The following is an 18,434-nucleotide window of genomic DNA, read 5'->3' on the forward strand; positions in this document are numbered from 1 at the left end:
AGGAAAGGATGCCGCCTGCAACCGAACGAACGAACAAATCAAGAATGAAGAAATGAAACCTTCGCCTCCTTCTGCCGGTACATCGCACCTACCCAACGCCCGTAGTGGAGCCCGGTTCGCATGACATCCGCTTGAACGAACCTGATAGGATCCGTAAACGGAACGATAGCATAAGCGAGTTGGCTGGTGCTTCTGGCACCATATACACCCAACTCCTTCCAGTGCTCGTCACCACCACACCAATGGCTTGCTTATGCTCGATGATTATTTTCTTCTAAATTATTCATCCTGCCGCACAGGTGTGGACACCCGCGAGGAGAGCTTAAGCTGCCTTGGGTGCCAGCAGGAGGCAAAGGGGGCGTGGGCGGCGAGAGGAATTTTCTTGCAGACGAGCAGGAACATTCAACCTGTTAGCAAAAAAAAAAAGGGTATATTTTAGGATTTTGGGGTGAAAGTGGTGATATGGCTTGCACGAAATCATTTTTATGTTCTAGCGCTACAGCTTCTTAATAGGTGGTAGTTAAAGCGTCACAGTGTGGTGCAATTCCAGCGATCGGACTTCCACTCGTACGAGAACGGGAGAACGAGCTTATCAATTAATACCGTAGGCGCATGCTGTGCGATGGAGTCCCGAGCATGGTCAAGGTTAGATGCGCATAAATAAGGAAAAACTTTCTTCGTGGGCGTGCACTGCAGTACGGAATCGGTTCTACCGAATGTTCGCTAACCCACTTGAATGAGAGTTAAGAAAAATTTGGAACGATTCTAAGCAGAGCTGAGAAAAGCCACGTTCTAACACAACCATCGGGTTCGGAAATGCTAAGAATAACAGAATACGGTATCTAATTATATTCTTTACAATGTATCAATGCTGCACGTGACGGTAGGTTGGCAAACGAACTGATCTAGACCAAGAATAGCTTTTAAAGTGAAAGTAACCAATCGAAGGTGTTTTTGTTATCACGAAGGTGTTGATGTGTAGTATTCCGTTCTCTACAGTTGATTCAAGCTGCAGTGCCTAGATTATTACTTCGGATGAGGTGCGATTTTAAGAAATTGTTATTGAAATACCATCTCTAGAATTATTTAAAAATAATCTTATTATAATCAACACGCTACAGTCCATCTAGTAGCGATATTTCGTAGAGTAATCCTTCGGTGACACCACTAAACCACGTCCCTTACGGGCCCCTCGGTAAACCGTCTCGACGATATCGATCATCTCCTGCTTATCCTCAAGCGGCCAGTTAATTTTGTTATTATTACCCGTCCCCAGATCGATCATGATGTGTTTGTTGCGGAAGAAGAACATCACCGTACAGGGATCGTACAATTCGTACATCTTGTTGAAATCGGGCACCTCCGTTATGTCGACCAGGTATATTACGGCAAAGTTTTTCACCTTCTCCGCTATGTTGTACAGCACCTCGTCCATCTTCATACAGGTCGGGTCCCAATCGTGTCCGAATCGTATGACCTGTTGCGAATAGGGAAGGGTTTACGACATGGGTCTAAAACAGCAAGGTCCGGCGTCTTTGCCGTTATTTTTTTATGCCATTCAACACTCACCACGACTCGATCCTCTTCGGAGAGTATGGCTTGGTCCACCTGCCAGCCATTGTGCAAATGTGCTAACATATACGACATCGCGAAATGTGTGCTTTTAAATCGAGTTTTAAAGAATCTTAAACGATAATTATCACTTTTTGCGTGCAAATCTGTGAAACTGCACCGAAACAATAACAAACTTTTGTTGTACAGAACGTAAACAAAGATTGACATTTCTCGTTTGACATTTGGACACAGTGTAATTTCCATGCAATCAGGGATCATCTCAAATATTTTTAAATATTACTTCATTTATTAAACAAATCCATAAATCTTGTTAATCATAAGTTGATAAAATACTCGATGATATTAAACAAAGTCATTTGATTTTCTTTGATTTATTACATCCCAACGAGCTCAAGCAGTGCGCAACTACTCGAATCAACCAGATTGGGTTGTTGTATTGGGTGCCATGAACCGAGCTGCTTTCTTTACAGGGCTCTACAGGGATCTGGCCTTCTTTACATTTATTTAAATTTTAAAATAAAAAGCATTCCAGGTTATCAGGTCGTAGCGTTGACGGGTCATAAAGCGATTTTGTTTTCTTTTTAATAAAACAGTTTAAGGATTCATGTATTCCATTTTTGTTATTCAAGAAGAACGACCAGGCCAATGTGTTTTAATCGTAGTTCAAGATAAATATAAGCGTGCAACCATCACCTCTCACTCAGCCTCAATTGATAACGTAGATAAAATTCGTACCGATGTTCATATTCTTGATGGTGTGATTGCTAAGCAGAACTTGCTGCTTCTCCATATCCACCATTAAATCTCCCTCCTCGATGGTCACCTTGCCAGACCGGTAGTCCTGAAACGTGGGTAGACTGCGCGGTCCCAGTATCGGATCTTCATATCGCATAATTTCCAAAGCCGACAGGTCAGCTGAAATTAAAGCAGCAGAGTACAGGTTTTATCGTTTGTATCGAAGCCACATCACAGCCCTCCCAAAACCACTTACCTTTAAAGCCAATCTGCTTCGCAACCTTCTCCTTCAACGATTTGCTCGTACATTTATCTGACAGATTCATACTGACCGTAAACAAGCCGGACCGTTCGACCGGATTTTCGAATGTTACCGTCACGAACGGTAGAACCTTGAATTCGATAAACGGTACACCGGGTCGGACCTCCTCGCGCGTCTTCTCCGGTGTATCCGATTCGTGCGTGTATCTGAACTCTAATACATCCACTTCGAGCGTGTTGAACAGATATGTGTAGTTTTCCTTCAGTATATCGTGCTCGTCGAAATCCATCATCACATCCATTGCCTGTTTCCCCGGCCCTCCGACCGCTTCTACACGCTCGCGTATCATCTGCGCGAAAGGCATCACACGCTTCATGTATTTTTTCAGCACCTCTTTCTTGCCTAGCTCGGTCGCAATGATCTTGTTGTCCGGCAGTGTTTCATTGCCCTGACGCTCGTACAGTTCGCGCATCGTGTCCAGCACGCACGATTGCCACGGTGGGCATGTTTTCGCCACCCAGATCGTAGCACCGATAGGTTTCCCGGTCAGTGTCTTGCTAGCACCGCCCTTGCCACCACCTCCCTTCGGCTGGGTGAAATTTTTCCGTGCCACACGGAACGAATGGGCCGCTTCCTTCAGATAGACGTAGCATTTCACATTCCACTCGTTGATCACATCGACCGTTGGCCATGACTCGTGCAGGATGGACGTCTTTTTGCCTAGCAGATCACACCAGATAAACTCAGCCACATGGGGACAGATCGGAGCAATTAGCAGTGCCTGTCGTTGTATGAATTTCATCACCAGGTTCGCATGCATACCGTTCGTGACGCACAGCTCACGGTATTTGTCACGAGCCGTCTGGAACTCGAAGAACCCTGTCCGCAGCGCTTCCCTGAACATCATCTTCCGGTAGTACTCGTCTGTCTGTTGCGTTAGTAGATTTATTTCGCTCGAAAAGCCCCGATCGGTACACAACTGATCCTCGCGCCCTGTACGAAGCAGTGGCATCGAGGCGAGCGTTTCCTTGACCCATTCGATGAAGGTGTACAGTCGCAGGATGCCCGCATCCGCATTGGCTACCACAAAGTTTGCGTCCTCGATGCTATCTCCAGCGTCTGCCAAACACAAACGCGTACCGTCCGCACTGAACTTTGCGATCGCTTCATAGAGCGTGAGGAAATTTCCGTCCGATTTGGACATTTTCGCCGAGTTGAGCAACAGATGACCGTTGCAACGGACGCCTTTCGGCCATTTGGTCGGTTCCTTTGGCCAGATCGCGACGTGATTGTACAGGAAGAACGTCAGATGGTTTTGGATCAGATCCTTGCCGGAAACACGCAGATCAACCGGGTACCAAAAGTTAAATTCTCGCTTCAACTGCTCCAAAGTTTCGCGTTTGACGCGGCTCTGTACTGGAGGTTTCGCGTCGGCGAAGAAAATATAATCCCACACTTCCGGTGTCATATCCGCGGCAGTAACGCCCAGCGGACTTGGTTTCTCTCCCCGGAAAGATCCGGCCTGAAGCAGATGGGCGACCGTGTAGAACGCCATGTAGATGGTAGAATCCGACAAGGATTCAATGAGCCACTGTTGATCCCACGGAAGCTTCGTACCGAGACCGTACGTACGCGAGCAGGCGTACTCGTGCAGCCAATCGAGGCAGTGTTCAAAGTTGCGCGATACCTCCTCGTGGAACAGTTCCATCGTGCGTAGATGTTCCGTCGTTTGCTTTTGCCAAACTTCCTCGCCGTAGTTTAGATACCACTGATTGCAGAGTGCCACCACACACACATCGCCCGATCGCGACATGATCGTTTTTTCCGGCTCGTAGTACACATCCGCTTCGTTCCGTTCGATCAGTTGCTGCTTTAGGTCTTTCTTCACGTCCTGTACCTTTTTGCCCTTGTGCTCCCCAACCAGCATCACTCCGTCGTAGAATCCTTTCAGGTAGACCAGCTCCTTCGCATCCGTAAGCTTTTCGCGGTCGTTTTGGCTCTGAATCTTGAACTTATTGTATGCGTACACGGCGCACAGATTACCCAAACCGGGTACATCGATAATCGGGATGGGTTGAAACGGTAGCACCATCTCGTCCGTGATACCGTACTTTTCCCGGAACGGTTGTTTCTTCTGCAAGTCAACCAGGGCCGCGTAGTCATCTGGGGAATCGGACGGAACCGAAGTTACGATACCAGTTCCCTTATCCTCCTTGATGGACAGCATCGGAAGGGTGTAGATCACCTTATTCGAGGTGAGTGGCGCTGATAGCTGCAGGCCCATAATTTCCTGCCCAGTGAGTTCCGTCAGCTCTTTCAGCTCACCCTCGACGGTGGTAAATCCTTGGAAGGACATATTTCTTGCAGCTCGACGCGTACACACCCATACTTCTTGCTTGACCGTTTCGAACGCGATGTACTTGATGTCGGGATGTACCCAACAGTTTGTCTGTCCGTACATGGTTTCTGGACGTAATGTACCGCACACCAAATATACTGGCCGCTTGCCCACCGCGGACGATAACTTCGCCGGCAGCTTACCTATCACCTTCATCTTGATCAACGTATACTCCTGCGGACCAACTCCCTCGCCAGAGGAACGATCGTGATCCATACACGGTTGACCATCCTTGGGCGAGAAGATGGTATGGCGCTTTCCGTACATAATCTTGCCACGTGCCTTCAGATGATTAAACTGCCACCGTACGAAAGAATCATAGAATGGGTTCGCATCCGTCGTGATGAACGTACGCCGCCAGTCGATGTGAGTACCGAGCTCCTTCAGATCGCGTATAGCCAGCGGTGGGAAATACTCCAACCAGTGATCGGTGTTGGTAAACTTCACAATCTCCGCATCGGCCAAACCAAGACTTTGCATTATCTGCCACTGGAACTTTGCCGAGCCGGCTTTTGCCGTCGCCTTGCTTTTCTTGCCCTTGCTCTTATCCTTCGGTACGACGTCCCGATCTTCTGGCTGTTCCACTACGATCGATTCCTCACTCGGAAATACGGGCGGACAACCGTACAACTCAATTTCACGCTTCAGCTTATCGGCACACGCCTTAATCGGCATTCCGGTGCAGTGAAAACCGAGCGGAAACAAAACCTTCTTGCCTTTGAGCCGCTGATACCGTACGGCAAATTCCGCTTTCGACAGCGAGAATGCATGTCCCAGATGAAGCCGTCCGTTCATATAGGGGTACGGGAAGGTAACCATGAACTTTTCATCGTCCCGCTTGCGTGGTTCCTTCGGAGCGTCCACATCGTACACCTTGTCCCGTTGCCAACGTTGCTGGATGTCACGTTCAATTTTCTGCAGGTATTCCACCTTGAACGTTCCCTTCCGTTCGTTCGCCTTCGAAGATGTAATGTGCATAATTGATTACGATTAGTATGCACCGAATTGCATCATGCAATATGGTGCATTTGCGTTTATTACTCACCATCGCCGTTGCCATTGCCGTTCTGAGTCGTGTTGTAAATTCCAAGTTTATTTTATCTCGCCGGCCCACATGCATAAAAACGTCAGCAAACTTTGACAGCCGTTCGAGCAGCAATTTGACAGCTCGTCATTCGAGCTCGAACAGAAATTCGATTTGGCAGTTGAATTTTCAATACGAGATACCGAAACAGAATTACTAAAGTACTGTTTCAATAGAAATCGTTGCTGAACAACATTGTATAAAAGTTTTATGTTATTTTTTTTTCGAGTAAGCTAAAGAGATACGTATCCAACATAGATTGGATCGAGGTCCAACATCCAATCTTCGAGATTGTAGATCTTCATGTGGCAAAACGGTCCGGAAGGGAATTCCTTTTTTTGTTGTGGGAAAACCAGCCTTTCTACCGATAAACTAGCGGGAATAAGATACAATTAAAGAGTTTTTTTGTTTATTGGTTAATTAAAGATTTATTGCAAATCACTGGTTCTTTGTACCAAAATTCGTTTAGGCACGTTATATCTGTGGAGCTGGTGGTTCATATATACATTTCTAAAACGATTAGTATTAATTTAATCACAGGACTTGATGTTTTTAATGTTCTAGGTCATCCGAATGCGTTATTAGGCATTTTACATATTTGCTACTGTGCGGTTTTATTTTTTACTCTTTTGTCTTTAAACGTTATCAATTATCAGATGTCATTGTACGTGTGAGGAACCGTTCACACTCCACTGTTCTCACGAACCCAATCGCGTACGCTGCCCACCCGCGAGTACACTCCTGGATATCCAGCCTGAGCACATCCGTAGCCCCACGAAACGACACCAACCAACTTTCCGTCAGCGACCAGGGGACCACCAGAATCTCCCTGGCAAGCGTCCTTTCCACCCTGCTGGTATCCGGCGCACAGCATACGATCGGTGACTCCTCCAAACGATGAGTAAGCCTTGTTACATTCCTTTTGATTGACGGTCGGTACGTTGGCAGCCCGAAGAACAGCGTTAGACTCAGCAGCACTCTGGGTGTTTCCCCAACCAGAGACGGTCGTCATGGTTCCATCCTCTACCGGCTCGTCCTGCTCCGGAAGAGCAACTGGCTGCACCTTATCACTGAAGGTAAGTTCGTCTTTCAGTTCCAGCAGGGAGTAGTCGTAATCGATGTTACTGCTGTCGTAGCTAGCGTGCTGTACGACTCGTGCAACACCGACAACGGTTCCACCCGATGCGTGTTTGGAGGATCCCAGTCGCACAGTCAAGCTGGAAGGCGACGCTCCAGCAGTGCAGTGAGCTGCTGTTAGAACCCACTTGCTGGACAGAACGGAACCTCCGCAGTTGTGACGCTTGTTGTACTGCAAAGACACCTGATACGGAGCATCGGAGACGTCGATCTCGAATCCACCGACGATACGCTGGCCAACCGAGTACCTCGGTCTCGGTGAGAATCGTGGCTGCGGTCGAACGAGTCGATGACGCTGATCGGCCTGTGCCTGGACGCAGGCGACTACCGCTACCAGAACAGCCAGAAGGATTGCAATCTTGGTCGACATCGTGTCCAATACTCGTATGGTCAATGGATTGTTAATGTCAACTATATATAGTAAGATTTAATGGCACTGAACTTGCTATTCGGTTGTATTAATTGATAACGATATCAATCGTTGATCGCTAGATTCTGAATACTCTGTCCTAGTGTTCTCGCACTTGAGAAGTCTTAGATTTTTGCTGAAAAGTGCACCGATAACGGTATCATCTCCACTTCAAACTGGCCGACCTGTTAGACGTGCCTGCTTTGGTGGAGAAACCTAACCGAACCAAGAGGTACTTGAAGATTGTTTATCGCGCTAAGTAAATAATTGCTGTCTGACCACTATCGGATACTCGAGGACAATAATCCCTAACGTTAGCAAGATCCCGCTGATTTTGGACAACTATTTCGAATACTAACTTAGTACGATTCTTTGGCGGGTTTTCCTCAAACGATCTCGAAGCGGCTTATGGTCGTGCGCCGTGGCCAGACATATGAGGAGTACATTTTTTTTGTAGTACTTAAAGAAGCCTACTGTTGTTCACATTCCTAGACACTTGTAAATCGCACACAATGACGTTAATAGACATGTTTGTGCGAGATTACGCATTGTATATATCTGACCCGGAAAATAAAATGTTAAATTAAAGAATTGCTTAGATTTTGTTTTATTTTTCATCAATTTTTCATATAAAATTATTAAATTAGCTCAATGAAGATCAAATTCATTCAAAACATGATCGAGAAATGATCACAGCACCACAACTTTGGGTTTCGAATCTTGGACCATAGTCTTTAGGACCCACCTCAGACGTCCAATGGTTCCTTCCAGCTTAGCGGGAATCTCTCGTTTAATGAGCATGCAAAAATAATGGACCAATAGATGGAGTAGTTATTACAGTAGTTTATTGAGATAACAACAAATCTTGTGATTGTTTAACGAGTTCGCTTATAGTATTGACACATTGACTGTAAATCATTCGATAAAATGGTGATGGTGATGGTTGATAAAAAATATACACAGAACCAAAGATCAAAATCATACGACAGAAGATTTACCTGTATCTTCAATATTGGCTATACTTTTAATGATTCATATCGGATGACTGGAAGGGCTGAGGCGTTCCGGATATTTAGAGTAGAGGGGTGAATATTGTTATATTTCGGAATACATTTTAAATTGAAGATATGGTGCCATTACTTTTGATTACATGCAGTTCAATTTTTTTATTTCATCTGTTTTTTCATTCATTTCCAATAAATTAGTGTCGACGTTTATGCGGTTGAGTAGCATTTTACACCCCACTGTTCTCACGAACCCAGTCGCGAACGCTGGCCACTCGCGAGTACACTCCTGGATATCCAGCCTGAGCGCATCCTGCTCCCCACGATACGACACCAACCAACTTTCCGTCAGCTACCAGCGGACCGCCAGAGTCTCCCTGGCAAGCGTCCTTTCCTCCCTGTTGGTATCCGGCGCACAGCATACGATCGGTGATTCCGCCAGATAGTGCATAGGCATTTTCGCATTCCTTTTGATTGACGGTCGGTACGTTGGCAGCCCGCAGAACAGCGTTGGATTCGGTGGCACTTTGCGTGTTACCCCAGCCAGATACGGTCGTCATGGTTCCATCCTCTACCGGTTCGTCCTGCTCCGGAAGAGCGACCGGCTGCACCTCATCACTGAAGGTAAGCTCCTCTTCCAGTTCCAATAGCGAAAAGTCGAAATCGATGGTGTTGTCGTCGTAGCTCGGGTGCTCTACGACTCGTGCAATGCGAACCACGGTTCCACCGTTTGCGTGCTCCGAAGATCCAACACGCACAGCGAGACTAATGGTCGAGGTACCGGCAGTGCAGTGGGCTGCCGTCAGGACCCACTTGTTGTTCAGCACGGAACCTCCACAGCGATGGCTATTGTAGTATTGCAGCGACACCTGATACGGAGCATCAGACACGTCGATCTCGAATCCTCCTACGATGCGATGCCCAAGGCCATACTGTGGCTTTGGCAGGAATCGGGGCAACGGTCGTACGAACCGATGTCGCACGGAGGCTTGTGCCTGAACGCAGGCAACTACCGCAACCAGAACAGCCAGAAGGATTGCAATCTTGGTCGACATCGTGTCCGATACTCGTATGATTAGTGAACAGAAGCTGCCCACTATTTATACGCCACAATTGTCCGATCTAGTGCCTACGGCAATGATTCGACAGGATTAGCTGATAGCAGTATCAATTATTGTCCACACGAACCTCTACGTCAGAGTTGAGTTTTCAAAACAAAAACCGCCTCAAGAGAAATTCTTAATGTGCTTGCTTGTTTCGATGAGTGGATCACAAATCTTCCCACTTCATATCATCTAGCTTATAAAATTGCTTGCATGTGGAGGAGAATCCCATCAAAACTGAAGTACCATACTCATGATCTTCATGGTCAACATACAAAACATGTCTAAAATGTGTCTGATAAGCAGGAGCTGAAGATTTGTAAGATCATTTTTGTAAGGATGATTAATCGCTTAATAATGTCCTAAACTGCTTATTTAGAGGCAAAACATCCTCAAGAGTTCAAGGTCTTTTATTTCTGGCCTTCTTTGACTTTATTTATTTGTAACTGGATAGTCTATTCTGTGCGTATGGGGGATTAGACGGGATGGGATTTTGTTCCGGACCTGTCGTGTGAAACCAGCGAAACTTCCCTATGGAGTTGGTTAATTAATGTAATTTTACCAATTTTAGCTTCTACAGGAAGTATGTTTGTTTAAAAAATGTTAAATATGTTTAAATTAACTAATTTATTGAGGAGATTAATACTAAGACATTACCATATTCCTTCTTCTATTAGTTTTGTTATGTAATATTCTTATAATAGATTTCTACAAAGACAAGACTAAAAACCCATTGTGATAAACAATATCGTGTCATTTTTATTTTTATGATCACCGTTTCTTATACATGCTTGTTCTTGTTCTTGTACATGCTAATTAAAACATATTTTACAGTGTTTTACACTCCACAATCAAGTCGCGTACACTGGACACGCGCGAATGCACTCCTGGATAACCCGGTTGGACACATCCTGCGTCCCATCAGACGACTCCTATCAGCTTCTCCAATCAGCTTCCTACCATCCTCTTCATAGGTGAGGATAGGGAGGAGATAGGAGATCTTCGATAGATCGTTTCAAATTATTATTCAAAAATGTTTTTTTTTTTGCTTGGCACTGCTCCTGGGAGATTGTTTGCTGACCAGATGAAACTGGTCTTGGCAAACACTTCACAACATAATGTACGTCTTCTACAGGTTCTTTTTCAAAGACCAAAATCTCTAAAACGGTTACCATAGTGTTTTCGTGTTGGCGGTTGCAAATTAACTGATGACGTTATCAAATTTTAGCTGTGCATAATAGGAAAACTAGAAAACATGCAGCAGTGCTGGTTTCTCATCTAGGTGGTAGAATTCTCGTATGAAAAACCACTAAGATTTCAAGAGTTCTGATGTCCTGAAATCTAAAATAATAATTTAATATAATTTATAAATAAGAATAAATGAAAACATGTGTGCAAATGCATCAGGTTTACAATAAATTTACAAAATTTATTTCAGTTCATTCACACCAAGCCATTCTACATCAGAAGTAGCTACACATTTTACACTCCACTGTTCTCACGAACCCAGTCGCGGACAGTGGCCACCCGCGAGTACACACCTGGATAGCCAGCCTTGGCACATCCGTAGCCCCACGATACGACACCAACCAACTTTCCGTCAGCGACCAGCGGACCGCCAGAGTCTCCCTGGCAAGCGTCCTTTCCTCCCTGCTGGTATCCGGCGCACAGCATACGTTCAGTGACTCCTCCGAATTGTTTGTAAGCCTTGTTACATTTCTTTTGGCTTACGGTCGGTACGTTGGCAGCCCGAAGGACGTCATTAGACTCAGCAGCACTCTGGGTGTTTCCCCAACCAGACACGGTCGTCATGGTTCCATCCTTCACTGCTTCATCCTGCTCGGGAAGAGCAACTGGCTGCACCTTATCACTGAAGGTAAGCTCGTCTTTCAGTTCCAGCAGCGAGTAGTCGAAATCTGTTGTGCTGTCGTCGTAGCTCGAGTGCTGCACAACGCGTGCAACGCGTGCGACTTTACCCCCGGACGCGTGCTCCGAAGATCCAACACGCACCGTCAAGCTGGAAGGCGACGCTCCAGCAGTGCAGTGAGCTGCCGTCAGGACCCACTTGCTGGAGAGCACGGAACCTCCACAGATGTGTCGTTTATTGTTTTGCAGCGACACCTGATACGGAGTCTCAGACACGTCGATCTCGAATCCTCCTACGATGCGATGCCCAACGCCATACTGTGGCTTTGGCAGGAATCGGGGGAGTGGTCGTACGAACCGGGGTTGCTGATCGGCCTGGGCTTGGACGCAGGCAACTACCGCAACCAGAAGGGCCAGAAGAATTGCAATCTTGGTCGACATCGTGTCCGATACTCGTATGATTAGTACAGAGGAGTTGTACATTATTTATATAGCGTTTCTATTCTGTGACAGTGATTTGATGGTATTAGCTGATAAGATCACTAGCGATCTTTGACCAGTCCACGTGCATTTTTTTACACTTTCGTTGTTTATTCGATTATTAGACGCTTAAAGTGTTTTATTTATTTTGTCAAGAACATGATAACCATGATGATTTCACTTCACTCGGGTTAGAATCTCATCATTTTATTGAATGTTGGAGAATCCCATCCGTTTGTACTTGAGTAATCGGATGTTGAGGGAAGTAAACGATCGTAGTATGATTTATGTTTACTTGATACGGATAATCCGATGCGTAAATTGTACGTGGTACTACTTTTGATTCGATGATACTAAAAGTGGTTGGACATTTTTCAAGACTATTTGCTATCAAAAAGTGTAGTTTCCAGAGAGAAAAACTTCAACATATTGCCTCGTTAGAGCTTATCATGTACCTACGATTTTATGTAAACAAAACTCTGATCTTGTAGGAAGGAGGACAAAGACATAAACAAAACTCTGATCTTGTAGGAAGGAGGACAAAGACATAATTAGTTTATGCTTTGTCTATATAGAAGACGGTACTCCAAAAATCATGGACCACCTCAAATCTCAAATGCATTGGATAATTCAAGTCGTAAAGCTTTTTTTTGACTCTCCATTAGTTTAATAATTTTATTTTACTAATATTTTTTAACTAATATGTTGATGTATGTAATATATACATTGCTGTATCCTCTTCAAACTGGTTACGTTGTGAATTGTCATTGTATTTCAAAAACGTGTCTTTATCTTATCTTTCACTTACATGACGCACATAGTTTATTGCGATGGCTTTTCCCCTCGCTATTTACGTCATTGTTTTCTAATGCCTGTAGTGGGTTTTTATTTTGCACTGATGTGAAATGTTTAAAAAAACATGACAGACAATAATTAAATGCTTCAATTCTTCATTAAATAAATTAAGAAAATGTCGTTTTAAAGTGTTTAAAGGCCATTATAACCAAATTCAAAATTTCAAGATTCAAAACCAATTCGTCCTTAATACACCCAACAATTCAAATAACAAAATACGATAATCTTTCGCAGCGTGGTTGTCATTTCGTCCCGTTGAACATGGTATATTTTATTTTAAATGAATTTTATTTCATCGAAGTTTGCTTTCTACACTATCATTGAAAACGCGTTAAATTACGTTTTACACTTTACTGTTTTCACGAATCCAGCTCCGCACAATAGCCACACGGGAGTACACTCCTGGATAACCAACACGCGCGCAACCATATCCAAACGAAACGACACCAATTAGTTTCCCGTTTGCCACCAGAGGGCCGCCCGAGTCTCCCTGGCAAGAGTCTTTTCCACCCTGCTGGTATCCGGCGCACAACATGCGACTGGTGATTCCTCCAAAACGCTCGTAGTTCTTGTTACAGGTACTTTGGTTTATGGTCGGAACGTTGGCAGCCCGAAGAACGGCGTTAGACTCAGCAGCACTCTGGGTGTTTCCCCAGCCAGAGATGGTTGTCATGGTTCCATCCTTCACTGGTTCATCCTGCTCGGGAAGAGCAACCGGCTGGACGACGCCACTGAAGGTAAGCCTACCTCTTAATTCCAGCAGCGAGAAATCGTAGTCGAAGGTGCCGTCGACGTAGTTCGGGTGATCGATGACTCGTTGAACGCGTACAACAATTCCACCAGATGCGTGCCTCGATGATCCTGAACGTACGGCGAGACTACTGGTCGCGGTACCGACTGTGCAGTGGGCTGCAGTCAGGACCCACTTATTGCTCAGTACAGAGCCTCCACAGCGATGTCGATTATAGTACTGCAGCGACACTTGGTACGGAGTAACGGCGATGTTGATCTCGAATCCACCAACAATCATGGGTTTTGCCTGTGCCCAGGCAACTACTGCAACCAGGAATGCCAGCAGGATAGCAAACTTGTTCGACATCGTGTCCGATACTCGTATGATTGGGGCAGAATAATTGATGCACGATTTATTTATATAGAGTAGAGTGCTACTATTCTTGCACAGTGATTTGACAATATTAGCTGATGATATCGCCTTCGAGAGATCGTTCTCCACTTTGCGTGAGTTTGTTTTACCCGTTGCTTGGTTGTTTACAGGGTTTGAACCATATCATAGAAAGGTGCAATTATTTGGGGAAACCGTAAAAGCGCGTTTCGATTTTAGCAACTAGCTTTGGAATGTATCCGCATCCGGCGTTCATTGAAGCTGATTAGCATAAGAGATTAACTAAAAATAATTATTATAGCTAGTCAGCTGAGGAAAAGTGTACTATATACCGTGGCTGTGAACCCTTTGTTCGATTGTGATATGACTGAAGTGATTTATTTATTTTTTAGACCACATGATAACATTGGTAATTTCATTTCATTGTTGATAGATTCACACGATTACATTGAATGTTTGAAAAACTCTTTCCGTTTTGTATTCATAACGGACACTTTAGTATCGAGCAAACAAAAGTCTGGCTGGGTGTAATGTGTTGAGTCGAATTATTGAGGATAGTGGCGTTGATTTTTTCACATTACTGGAATGATTTCAATTCCCTATTAACTGTTTCTTCCTTTCCTTACGTTTCACACTTTACTTTTTTCTCTAATCCAATTCCTAATATAGGCCACGCGAGCGTACACACCCGGCTGATTAGCAGCAGCACATGCGTCGCCCCATGAAACGACACCGATCAGTTTTCCTTTAACCACCAAAGGACCGCCCGAATCTCCCTGGCAAGAGTCCTTTCCTCCCTGCTGGTATCCGGCGCACAGCATACGATCAGTGATTCCTCCAAATTTCTTCAAATAAGTATCGTTACAATCTTCCTGGTTTATGGTCGGTACCTTTACAGCACGTAGAACGGCATGAGACTCGTTCGCATTCATTGTATATCCCCATCCAGACACGATCGCCATGGTTCCATCCTTTACCGATTCATCTTGCTTGGGAAGAGCAATCGGCTGAACGGCATCACTGAAGGTGAGCTTGCTTTTCAGTTCCAACAGCGAATAATCATAGTCGGTTTTGTCATTGTTGTAATTCGGGTGGTCTATGACACGTGAAATGCGAACAACGGTTCCACCAGATGCGTGTTTCGAAGATCCTACGCGTACTGCGAGATTGCTGATTGATCTACCGACTGTGCAGTGAGCTGCTGTTAGGACCCACTTATTGCTCAGTACACAGCCTCCACAATTATGCTTATTGTGGTATTGTAGCGACGCTTGGTATGGTGTCTCGGTTATGTTGATTTCGAATCCACCAACAATTGACCGAGGCAGCACCAAGGTTTTTGCCTGTACGCAGCTCACTACACCAACCAGAACAGCCAGAAGGATTGCAATCTTGTTCGACATGGTGTCCGAAACTCGTGTGCTTAGCAGATAACTACTGTCCACTACTTATATGGAATAAAGATTCTATTCTTGGACAGTGATCTAACAATGCTAGCCTAAAACATTGCCAGAGTTCGTTGTCCAGCTAACGTTAATTTTTTTTTACCCATTGTGTGATTGTTCCCAGGGTATACAACCATTCGACGGAATGGTGGAAATCGCTCATGGAATTTAGCAACTAGTTGTGGAATGTTTTCGTAATTGTTGTTCGTTAATTAGCTGTAGTGGCTCGCTAACATGAAAAATTCTAACTAGCCTAAGTTTACAACCTTTCGTCTTAATCTTCCTTTACACATTTTACATAAAATGAAATTCCGCTTCAAGCAGCACATTCCGTCGGTAAGATCTGGTTGATCTGAGGCATATCCAGAAAGAAAGTCTCCTACCATTCTTTCAATTGGTAGAGATCTCCTTAACAAAAGATGATGACATTAGGATTTACATATGAATTCGGGTCTATCTGAGTTGCCGTTTTGTGGAAATGCGGCTGTTTAGCGGTTATTACCGGTCAGTTCTTCTGGGTTCGTCTATCCTAAGTTGAGCTAAAGGCTGATGATGACGCAGAACGCTGACGGGGCACTCCTATATATCCTCTTCAAAATGGTTACGTTGAGATTGGTCATTGTTCTGCAAAAAAAGTATCTTTTTCTTATCTATCACGTGCTTCAAACACACAGTTCCTTTGAATGGCTATTTGTTTGAATGTCTGCACATGGTAGGACATGTTTAAATCATCATATACTTCCTATCTATCAAGGGATTTCAGTGTTCATTCTGGTTAATTTAGTGCAAAATTAGAGATATTTAAAGTTACTTCATCTTAAAAACGATCATGTAAGTGAATTGATTTATTCTTGCTACCGTTTCGACTTATACAAAGAATAGTAAAGAGCACAAATACACAAACATTGCAAATTACACAGAGCTTTGCCGTTGGCGACATATCCCAGAATAATTAAATAACGATAACTCTAAATTACAATATGAAAGTATGTGGCCTACACTCCACTGATCTCGCTAATCCAATCGCGTACACTAGCCACACGTGTGTACACTCCCGGATATCCTGCCAGAGCGCATTCGTGACCCCAAGAGATAACCCCGATCTGCTTCCCTTCGGCAATGAAGGGACCACCAGAATCCTGCCGGCATGTGTCCTGGCCACCGTGTTTGTATCCGGCACAAAACATCTGCTCAGTAATTCCACCGTACGACTGGTAAGCTTCGCTGCATTCCTCTTGATTCACAGTCGGTACGTTCGTTGCTCGAAGCACATCGTTGGATTCGGATTCGCTTAGCGTCATACCCCAACCACTCACGGTACCCATCGTTCCTTCCTCAACTGATTCATTCTGCTCCGGTAGAACGACCGGCTGAATCTTGTTGCCGAAGATGAGCTCGCTCTTCAGTTCAAGCAGGGCGATATCATAGTTGTTGAATCCGGAACCATGGCGTGGATGCGATACAACGCGTGATACTCGTATGACGTTGCCACCGGATGCATGCTCGGACGATCCCACACGCACAGTCAGTTCTGATGATGACTCATCGTGGATGCAATGCGCTGCTGTCAGGATCCACTTTTTGTTCAAAATCGATCCACCACAGTTGTGCTCGTTGCCGTACTGTAGTGACACCTGGTACGGCGCGTCACTGATGTCGATCACAAATCCACCGACAATTCGTTTAGCCGAAGACGGTAGTCTGAGCACTGGTCGTGTAAGTCTATTACGATGCACGAGGCTATTTGCCTGTACACAAACAACCAGCGCGATCAATGCAACCGGAAAGCACGTAAACTTGTTCGCCATTCTGTCCAACAGTTTTATGGCCAATGGAAAGAATACGCAAACAATTTATAGAGAACGGTAGCAGTTCAAGTTCGATGGATTAATTGATAACGACGTTAAACAAAGATTGAAGATATACAACTCCAAAGGAGTGTTCTATTCTTAAAGTCTCACAACCAGCAGTTGATACATTGGGGCTTTCTTTTTCTAACTAAAATGTTCATGTGAGAGCATTATAATGTCCCTGCACCCTGATGTACCGGAGGTTTCAAAGGCTTAAGTTACCTTCAATCAACTCGCACACCTCAAATCCTTATCCGAAGTATTCCCCTCCCTATTATCCCTTACAATTACTGTTTCTCCTAAGAGATGGAAGTGATCCGAGAGGTCCAAAATCTCTAAAAAAATGTACCAACAATCAATCAAGTCCCTGCACCCACTATCCATTAGTAAAGTCGGCAAGATACATACGTGTGGTCCTCAAGAGTCTGAGTCTGGATTTTTGCTTTTAATTGGCTTTTAGACTTGTAAGCATCACGCGTCACCATAATCCAGTCCATTGAGTGCCTGAAAGCGATAACACGGGTCGAAGGATTTTCCCTCACATTTTTGCGTCATTAAAGTTGTAGCTGGGATTAGCAGATAACACGTGCTCATCTGATTGTTTTGAAGTTACGGAAAAATGTTTGATAAGAACTTCAATTTCTCAGAGTTATTTTGTTGCTTTCCCCATGAAATAAAATAGTCTAATTTATCACTTTTTCTAAAATATTACATTCTCAGCTTCGGACCATTTTTCTACAGCTCTTTTATTGTTCAATTTTTTATACTTACCCCCCAATTACTTTAGACGCACAAAAGAAACAAAACTGCACATAAGTGATTAGTTTAAATAGTTTAGTTTACACTTTATTAACAACGAAACGATAATAATTCGCCACTAACAGTGCAACGGCGCATGTTTGGACGCTCCTGCATCGCAATAGGAATCATGGACGCCGCTCTTTCGTTCGTATTTACATTAAGCCTTCCGTGCCCTGCACTGTACACGCCTACCTTCGCAACGTAATGATACACATTTCCAGTCAACAATCATCGTATGGCGCATTGCACCCTGGTACCGCGACAGCATACGCTTTAAATTTTTTTGCGCAAAAACACTCACACACAC

At 44.6% G+C, this 18,434-nt stretch overlaps 8 protein-coding genes across 9 annotated transcripts; all 8 read right to left on the minus strand.

Annotated features, from left to right (window-relative positions):
* Window positions 1-1,126: 1,126 nt before the first annotated feature.
* On the minus strand, window positions 1,127-1,647 carry LOC128710983 (thioredoxin-like protein 4A). The gene is made up of 2 exons (XM_053805849.1): window positions 1,570-1,647; window positions 1,127-1,477 (listed from the first exon to the last, which is right to left on the minus strand). Exons 1-2 carry the CDS (start codon window positions 1,645-1,647, stop codon window positions 1,127-1,129), a joined length of 429 nt encoding a protein of 142 aa, XP_053661824.1.
* A 634-nt stretch (window positions 1,648-2,281) lies between these two features.
* Window positions 2,282-6,030, minus strand: LOC128710941 (leucine--tRNA ligase, cytoplasmic). Its single transcript, XM_053805805.1, has 3 exons — window positions 6,016-6,030; window positions 2,567-5,927; window positions 2,282-2,490 (listed from the first exon to the last, which is right to left on the minus strand). The coding sequence occupies exons 1-3, from the start codon at window positions 6,028-6,030 to the stop codon at window positions 2,282-2,284; spliced, it is 3,585 nt and encodes a 1,194-aa protein (XP_053661780.1).
* Window positions 6,031-6,736: 706 nt separating this feature from the next.
* On the minus strand, window positions 6,737-7,561 carry LOC128716000 (trypsin-1). Its single transcript, XM_053810921.1, has 2 exons — window positions 7,475-7,561; window positions 6,737-7,423 (listed from the first exon to the last, which is right to left on the minus strand). Exons 1-2 carry the CDS (start codon window positions 7,559-7,561, stop codon window positions 6,737-6,739), a joined length of 774 nt encoding a protein of 257 aa, XP_053666896.1.
* Window positions 7,562-8,834: 1,273 nt separating this feature from the next.
* LOC128715997 (trypsin-1-like) lies at window positions 8,835-9,659 on the minus strand. 2 transcript variants are annotated; one of them, XM_053810919.1, is made up of 2 exons: window positions 9,588-9,659; window positions 8,835-9,536 (listed from the first exon to the last, which is right to left on the minus strand). In XM_053810919.1, the coding sequence occupies exons 1-2, from the start codon at window positions 9,657-9,659 to the stop codon at window positions 8,835-8,837; spliced, it is 774 nt and encodes a 257-aa protein (XP_053666894.1). The 2 variants fall into 2 exon arrangements, with proteins under 2 accessions (XP_053666894.1, XP_053666893.1); XM_053810918.1 differs by having other exon boundaries at window positions 8,835-9,659.
* A 1,530-nt stretch (window positions 9,660-11,189) lies between these two features.
* On the minus strand, window positions 11,190-12,014 carry LOC128715999 (trypsin-1-like). Its single transcript, XM_053810920.1, has one exon. It carries the CDS (start codon window positions 12,012-12,014, stop codon window positions 11,190-11,192), a length of 825 nt encoding a protein of 274 aa, XP_053666895.1.
* A 1,237-nt stretch (window positions 12,015-13,251) lies between these two features.
* LOC128716001 (trypsin-1-like) lies at window positions 13,252-14,007 on the minus strand. Its single transcript, XM_053810923.1, has one exon. The coding sequence runs from the start codon at window positions 14,005-14,007 to the stop codon at window positions 13,252-13,254; it is 756 nt and encodes a 251-aa protein (XP_053666898.1).
* A 653-nt stretch (window positions 14,008-14,660) lies between these two features.
* On the minus strand, window positions 14,661-15,434 carry LOC128713467 (trypsin-1-like). Its single transcript, XM_053808328.1, has one exon. It carries the CDS (start codon window positions 15,432-15,434, stop codon window positions 14,661-14,663), a length of 774 nt encoding a protein of 257 aa, XP_053664303.1.
* Window positions 15,435-16,471: 1,037 nt separating this feature from the next.
* On the minus strand, window positions 16,472-17,284 carry LOC128711772 (trypsin-5-like). Its single transcript, XM_053806659.1, has one exon. The coding sequence runs from the start codon at window positions 17,282-17,284 to the stop codon at window positions 16,472-16,474; it is 813 nt and encodes a 270-aa protein (XP_053662634.1).
* Between the last annotated feature and the right edge of the window lie 1,150 nt (window positions 17,285-18,434).

This window comes from Anopheles marshallii, chromosome 3, assembly GCF_943734725.1.
Source record: "Anopheles marshallii chromosome 3, idAnoMarsDA_429_01, whole genome shotgun sequence".
NCBI lineage: Eukaryota > Metazoa > Arthropoda > Insecta > Diptera > Culicidae > Anopheles > Anopheles marshallii.